This window comes from Mustela nigripes, chromosome 3, assembly GCF_022355385.1.
Source record: "Mustela nigripes isolate SB6536 chromosome 3, MUSNIG.SB6536, whole genome shotgun sequence".
Classification (NCBI taxonomy): Eukaryota; Metazoa; Chordata; class Mammalia; order Carnivora; family Mustelidae; genus Mustela; species Mustela nigripes.
The window spans coordinates 38,846,433-38,854,075 of NC_081559.1; the positions used below are offsets into that span (position 1 = coordinate 38,846,433).

General features: G+C 55.5%; 1 protein-coding gene across 1 annotated transcript; it reads right to left on the bottom strand.

Annotated features, from left to right (window-relative positions):
* Nucleotides 1-423: 423 nt before the first annotated feature.
* On the bottom strand, nucleotides 424-7,373 carry NMUR1 (neuromedin U receptor 1). Its single transcript, XM_059392712.1, has 3 exons — nucleotides 7,257-7,373; nucleotides 3,417-4,305; nucleotides 424-1,408 (listed from the first exon to the last, which is right to left on the bottom strand). The coding sequence occupies exons 1-3, from the start codon at nucleotides 7,278-7,280 to the stop codon at nucleotides 1,053-1,055; spliced, it is 1,269 nt and encodes a 422-aa protein (XP_059248695.1). The 5' UTR covers nucleotides 7,281-7,373; the 3' UTR covers nucleotides 424-1,052.
* Nucleotides 7,374-7,643: the final 270 nt, after the last annotated feature.

The window sequence follows — 7,643 nt, forward strand, 5'->3', positions numbered from 1 at the left end:
TCTCTCTTCTCACCTCACAAGGTCACTCCTTGCCCTTGGTGGGCCCATGTCTCTTGCCTCTGGAATCCTCTGGTCCGTCAGACCCAGAGTTCTGCTCGCCTCAGACCCCCAAACCAGCTTACGTGGTGGCAAGGACAGAGGGTGTGGGGGGCAGGCACTGGCCCACAGTCTGTGAGAAGCCAAGAATAGGCTCAAAATGGCTCTCAGGGCAGGCGATTCAGGGGTTGGAGGGGACAGAGAGGTCAAGGAGGGAGCAGGAGTTAGGGGGATGGTGGGATGGTGAGAAGTCGAGAGTAATTTCTGCCTTGTTGAGCTTAGGTTTTCCAGCAGCTTTGTTACAAGATGTGATTTATGCACACAGAAAACCACAGGTGAAGTGCGAAGTGGGACCCTCTCAAAGGCCAGGGCCGGTTTTATTTTGCAAACAAGGGACCAAGGCTGGGGAAGGTGATGCTACGAGGCAAGGGGGTGGCAGCAGGGCTGAGATGGGAACAAGGTCCCCTGGATCCCTAGCACCCCTGCCACCCAGCTACCCCTCTAGGTGGAGACCCAGAGCCGAATGAGTGGCAGAGGGGGACCACAGAGGATCAGGGTGGCTGGGGTCCCGGGGACAGGCCAAGAGCTAGACAGGGCCCGAACAGGCCAGAACCTGCAGAATCTCAACGAGAAATGGGAAGGAAAGTGGGGCCCCCTGAACACATTTCAGAAACCAGGGGTGGGGGTGGGTGAGACCCCAGATGGAGGCTTGCTCTGCCCGCCAACCAGCTGCCTTGTTTCTGTAGAGGACCAATCTCACCTGCGGGCCGAGGGCTCTAGAAAGCAAAGCGCAACCTTATTTCCTTTCCAAAATCTTGGGTGGTGGTAGGAGTCGCTGAGGGGCCAGTCCGAGGTTATCGGCTGAAGTAGGGACGGAATCCAGAGGGGGACAGGTCATGAAGACATGCCAGCAGAGGAGGGCAAGGGTGGCTCCTGAAACGGTGTGTGGCTCTCTGGCCTCTCTGGGTGAAGCTGCTCCCAGGCTCCACTCAGAAGGGGTCGGTCTCTTGCAGCCCCTAGAGGCCCCCATTCTCAGTCGGCAGCTGGGCCCTGCTGCCCGGGGAGCCCAGGTCACACAGGGTGCTGCCCATGGTCACCCTGCTGAGGCTGTAGGAGCTGTGGTGGGGTCTGTGGTAGCGGTACCGGGTCCCCAAGCACAGGGCTTCCTGGAAAGTCTCCCTGAAGCGGCTTGACATGATGTTGTAGAGCACGGGGTTAATTGCCGAGCTGAGGTAGAAGAAGACTCCGGAGATAACATGCACGTACTGGAAGGCCAGGTGCAGACCCTCGGTCCACTGGGACACAAAGCTCCACATGAGGCGGTCAACGTGGAAAGGGGCCCAGCAGATCCCAAACACCATGACCAGCACAACTGTGGGGGCACAGAGGGAAGACTTGGGTACCTGCCAGACTGCCTTCCCCGGGCTTCAGGGTGGTCTGCCCACTCCCACCATGCCACCCATGACCATGGTCCATCTGGAAGGTTCTGGAAGGTTGCCTGCCTTAGCATCAGCACCCCTTCAGAGAGGCTGGTCCCACTACTGTCACTGCCTGGGCAGTGGGTATGTACCTTACCTCCAGCCACAGTCAGACAGACCAGGTGAGGACGCCTGAGCCAAGATGGCCCCGTCTGGCTCTCGCATCACAGAATCTGCAACTAGATGGCTCTTAGCTAAGAGGTCACCCAGCTTCCCAGAGCTGTGGCATCAACCAGCCATGCCCTTCCTTGGGTCTCTGTCATTGGGCTTGCCTTGATTTTTGTCTCTTATTGTTTACTTCTCTGCCTGCCTGTCTTCCCCTGCAGTGCCTTCCTTACCACACCCCAGCATGGTTTTCCCTCGTCACCCACGATTGCCACCAGGATGTTGTTTACAACATCTCCAGCCCGTCATCTGGTGTATACTAGGCTCTCAGAAAGGGAAGCTGAGGGAAGGAGGGAGGCAGGGAGAGAAGAAAGCCAGAGCCCCAGGCCAGCAGCAAGCCCCAGGAAACACCCCAGCTTCCCAAGGTGAGAGCCATCCCAGCGAGCAGACTTGGTCCCTGCAGAACAAGGGAGTAGGGGGAAAAGGAAGAGCAGGCAGGGGGCAGGTCGTCTGCAGTGCGGACTTCACAGGGCACAGATGAGAGGCAGGCTTGGAACTCTGGGATCAGGTCCCATTTTCAGAAGCTGCTCAAGTGGCCTTGGGTTCTGGGACACTGTTCCTGGGGGACGAGAGAAGTGCGTCTTTCTCTGGGAATGGGACAGTCCCAGTTAGCCGGCTATCATCCCATGGCTTTGACCAAGGTCTCCCTTACCTCTGTCTTGTCCTGGCTCCCTCCATCTACCTGATTTAGGTCGCCTAGGGTGGGGGGCAGGATGGAGAGGAAATCAAGGACTGACTTAGTATCATTTTGTCTGGCTTCCCCAGGGGCCTTTGTTTTGGGAAAAGAGCCAGACCCAGACCACAGTAAGACCCAGAGCCTCAACCCAGCTGGCCTGCCCCAATCCACACTTCTGCCCTGACTCTCCTGTGCTCTGCACACTCACCCTCACAAACACACGTCCTGATAAGTCTCTATGAGACAGGGTCATTGTCATGGTCCTCCAGGATCCACAGATATAGAATGGGTGAAATGTATCATCTTGCCCCTCCAGCACCTTACTCCCCTTCTTTTGGGAACTTTGTTCCCCTCAGACCCCAGCATGTGAGCCTGTGGGGTCTGCAAACCATAGCACCCTGCTACTCGGGCCTGGGGACCAGCTAGGACCTAAGCCCACCAATCAGAATCCTTCCTGGGGACTATTCAACAGCCACTAAGGGAAAAGGGTAGTTACTCAAGGAAGAGGAACTCTCTGTGCCCACAGCAGGGCCTCCCAGGCTGCTCTAGGGAAGGACAGAGCCAAGATACGTTTAGGAGCAAAGATGAGAGACCTGGCAGGGCCAGCTCCCACAAACGGCTCTGCCATCCTGGAATGCAGTCACGTGTCTCTGCCTGGTCCGTGGTTGGGTTCCAGGAATCCGTGCCAACTCATGGGTGTGCCACCTGTGCACCCGCATGGGCCTCCAAGCTGAGAAGGACCCTGGGCTTTGTTTAATGCTGCACTATTGCTGTGTGGACAGTCCCAGCAATTTCTGAACAAGGGACCCCAAATGTGCCTTTTGCATTGGGTCCCACAAATCACGTGGCCATCCTACCATTTATCTTTGCTATGAGTTTCTCACCGAGTAATCGCACACATGAGTGCACACAAATAGGATGGGGCGGGGGGCAGCAGCAGCCACCCCAAACCTCACACTCAGCCTCCATCATAAACCCAGACGCTCAGCCCCGGGGTCCTGGAAGCTCTAGTTTCACACTCAGGGCCTGGCTCAGCCTCTCTTCCCAGCAGCAACACTTACACAACATCTTGGTCACCTGTGTCCGGCCCCGATCCTGTGACCGCTGAAACCTGCCACTGTCACTGGACCTGGCCCTGCCCCTGGCCTCCCGCCTGAGCAGCAGCAATCTCTCACGCCGCAGCTGGAGCCCGATGAGCAGGTAGAGCACGCTGATGGTGGCCATGGGCAGGCAAAAGAAGAACAGGGTGGTGATCTGCACGACCAGGTTGTAGAGGGCCCGAGAGTGGACCAAGGTGCATGTGGCCGAGTGGGGCACCGTGCCCCGGCAGGGCAATTCCAGCTGCTGGATGCCATGCAGACTGGTGTTAGGCAGAGAACAAAGCACAGCGAGGCCCCAGATGGCCCCAAGCACGCGGCGCATGTGGACCCGAGTCATCGTGGACCTGGCCTGCAGCGGGTGCACCACGGCCACATAGCGCTCCACGCTCAGGGCTGTGACATTGAGCACGGAGGCCAGGCAGACCGTCTCAAAGAGAAGCGTGCGGAAGTAGCAGCCCCCGGCGCCCAGCAGGAAGGGGTAGTTGCACCACATCTCATAGAGCTCCAGGGGCAGGCCCACCAACAGCACCAGCAGGTCGGACACAGCCAGGCTGAAGAGGTAGTAGTTGGTGGGGGTACGCATGTTCTTGTGACGCAGGATGACGGTGCAGGTCAGCCCATTGCCCACGGCGCCCACCACGAAGATCAGCAGGTACGTGACACAGATGGGCACAAACAGCTCTGTCTGCTGGGGCCCCAGGTACTTGAGTCTCAGTTCCTCATCGGTGAGGTTCAAGTCCTCCAGGTCGGGGAGCCTCGAGGCCCTACTACCATTGCAGGGTACCAGGCTCCTTGCATCCCGTGGGGACATGTCTCCAGGGAGACTGGAGCAATTGAAGCAGAGAGGAGCCTATGGAACAGAACAGAGAGACACCCAGAAAAGTCACTCTAAGATTGCTGGGAACTCATTAAACCTAAGGGGTGACACTAAGTGGCACAGTGACACTAAGAGGAACATCATTATAGGTATTTTAGAGAAATAAAAAAACTCTGTCATTCATTGTAAGGTGTATAACAATTTCAGAGATGTAAAAACACATATCTTGGGCGCCTGGGTGACTCAGTCGGTTGAGTGGCTGCCTTTGGCTCAGGTCATCATCCCAGGGTCCTGAGTGAGACTAAGTCCCACATTGGTTTCTCTGCTCAGCGGGGAGCCTGCTTCTCTCGCTCTCCCTCTGCCCACTGCTCCCCCTACTGTGCTCTCTCTCTCTCTGTGTCAAATAAATAAAAATCTTAAAAAAAAAAAAAAGTACATCTTAAAAATGATAAAAAGCAGGACTCAGGGGCACCTGGGTGGCTCAGTTGTTAAGTGGCTGCCTTCAGCTCAGGTCACAATCCCAGGGTCCTGGGATCAAGCCCCACATCGGGCTCTCTGCTCACTGGGAAGCCTGCTTCTTCCTCTCCCACTCCCCCGCTTGTGTTCTCTCTCTCACTGTCTCTGTCTCTGTCTCTCTCTGTCAAATAAACAAAATCTTTAAAAAAAAAAAAAAAAGCAGAACTCAGTTATAAATGTCATAATCCACCAAAGTCTTTGAATAAAGGATGGGTCCCCTGGGGATTAAGCTTTACAGCAGCAGTGTCCCCTTGGGTCTGTCCCCTTTCAAGCCCTGGACTTTGGGAAAGGGACTCAGTTTGGGGCATCTGGAAAATGGGCACAATATGCAGTACCTGATCTTATCAGAATGGTTTTAAGAACAAGGGATTCAAATCCAGCCTCCCTAATTCTGGGCTGTGTGACCATCTATATGGGAACCTCTCTGTTTCCTTATTGCAAGGATCCAGGCAATTTAATCTACAAAAGTTACTAAAGTGGGGCTGGCCTGACACACGGAAGGCTTGGTTATCAGCCAACTTGCAGTGAGGACCGAGTCCACCATGGGGATCAAGCAAAGGGGTAAAAGGACTAAACACGAGAACACTAATCCAAAAGCTGGTCCTTGTTTCTGTTTCCTATCAGCTGAACTGTTTAAAGTTAAAATATTTGACAACCTTGACTGCCAATTCTGAGGTTCCCTCTCCTTTGTTTGGTCCCTATCTCTGCCAGTCCATGGGATATAGTGGTTAAGGACCCAGGCCACGGAGCTAAACACACTGGCCTGAGGGTTCAAATGCCAACTCTGCTACACTCCAGCTGCGATGTTGCCTCCTGGTACCTCAGTCTTCGCATCTGTAAATGGGGGTGTCCACAAAGCTTACCTCATAATTTCTGTGAAGATTAAATATGAAAACACATATAAAGTTCTCAGGGTGTACCTGGTACCTTTCAGGTGTGGAATATCAATGCATAGTAACTTTATCCTTACTTCCCTCATGGAAGGGGAAGAACAGTCCAAGGGAGGGGCACCTGGCGGGCTCAATCGGTCAGCTTTTGATCTGGGGGTTGTGAGTTGGAGCCAGATGTTGGGTGTGGAGATTACTTAAAAATAAAACCTTAGGGGCCCGTGGGCCGCTCAGTCGTTAATCTACCGACTCTTGATTTGGCCTTTGGTCATGAACTCAGGGTCTTGAGATCAAGCTCTGTGTCAGGCTCTGCACTTAGCAGGGAATCTGGTCACGATTCTCTCTCTCCCTCTGGTCCCCCTCCCTCCTCTCTCTAGCTCTCAAATAAACAATTCTTTAAAAAATAAAATCTTAAGGGGCGCCTGGGTGGCTCAGTGGGTTAAGCCGCTGCCTTTGGCTCAGGTCATGATCTCAGGGTCCTGGGATCGGGTCCCGCCTCGGGCTCTCTGCTCAGCAGGGGGGCCTGCTTCCCTTCCTCTCTCTCTGTGATCTCTTCCCTCCCTCTCTCCTACTGTGATCTCTCTCTGTCAAATAAATAAATAAAATCTTTTTAAAAAAAAATCTTAAAAAAAAGCACAGTCCACCGGAGATGCGGCAGGGACTGAAACACGATTTGGCTGGGCAGGTGGTTTGGTGAGACAGGCCAGGTGTTAGGGACTGTCCTCCTTAGCCCTTTTGCCAAGCCCACCTGCACCACCACCCCTCCTCTCTGAGCAACCCTGGACTTTCAGACTCCTTTCCTGGACCCACTTCCTATCCTTCAGCTCCATTACCTCTTCTCAGTAGGAGTTTGGTGCCCATGTACCTGTGCGGCCACCTTCCAACTTTCTTTCTAGGTCCTTTTCCCTCCCAGACCCCAAGAATTCGTTTTTTGTTTGTTTGTTTTTTTTTTTAAGAGATTTTATTTATTTATTTGGCAGACAGAGATCACGAGTAGGCAGAGAAGCAGGCAGAGAAAGAGGAGGAGGAAGCAGGCTCCCTGCTGAGCAGAGAGTCTGATGCAGGGCTCGATCCCAGGACCCTGGGATCACGACTGGAGAGGAAGGCAGAAGCCTCAACCCACTGAGCCACTCAGACGCCCCGACCCCAAGAATTCTTAATCGTGGCTATCTTCCTTGTCACCAGAACCTCCACCCAGGAGTCTCTCCCAACCTCCTTGCCAGTCCCACACCCGATCCCCGCATTCTGGAATGGAAGGGTATTTTCACTTACCCAGGCGGTTCACCTGCCCGCCCCCCTCCCTCCGCACGGCTGCCCGCCTGCACCGCTAAAGCCCGGCCACCAGGGTTTGAGAGGGAATCCCTGAGCCACAGCGAAGGGTCGCCGCCCCAGTGTCCCGGAAAAGACAAGAATAACCCGGAGGCTGCGAATCCCCCGCGAAGTGGGGCGCCTCGACGGAGCCCTCCGATCCCCATCGAGGGAGGGATCCCGGGGAGACCCTCTGCGCTCCTCCCAGATCCGCGCCCCCGCCCTTCGGCCCGCCACGTGCACCGTCCAGCCACCGCGATCGCGTTCCCCTACCATGCTGTCTGCGCCTGGCGACATCGAGGCGTGGGGCGGGTGGCCGAGACCGAGGAACAGACGCGGCGCCAGGAGCCAGAAGACTGGCTGACAGACGGCAGCCGGCCCTCAAGTAGCCCTCCCCGTCGCCCCGCCTGCGGGTGGCCCAGCTGTCCCAAAAGGGACCGCCACCAGGGGGCGGTACTCTCCCTGCAGCGGCGGACCCGGACACCCTCATCTGGGGTCCCCACACCCCCCCAAACGAGTGCGGTTGTTTCCAAGTGTTTAACGCGACACTCCCAGGAGCACCGTGACGGAGTCCCCACGGAGCCCTCACAACAACCCATTTACAAAAGAGAAAACGGAGTCTCAGAGAGGTGAATTGCGACTGGTCTGGGTCTCACACCC

Excerpts from the sequence above, each read along its gene's own strand:
- NMUR1 (XM_059392712.1), bottom strand. The coding sequence starts at position 7,280 with ATGTCGCCAGGCGCAGACAGCATG. Across the intron at positions 4,306-7,256 it reads CGCCAGGCGCAGACAGCATG|GCTCCTCTCTGCTTCAATTG; the intron begins GTAGGGGAACGC and ends TCTGTTCCATAG. Across the intron at positions 1,409-3,416 it reads ACAGGTGACCAAGATGTTGT|TTGTGCTGGTCATGGTGTTT; the intron begins GTAAGTGTTGCT and ends GTGCCCCCACAG.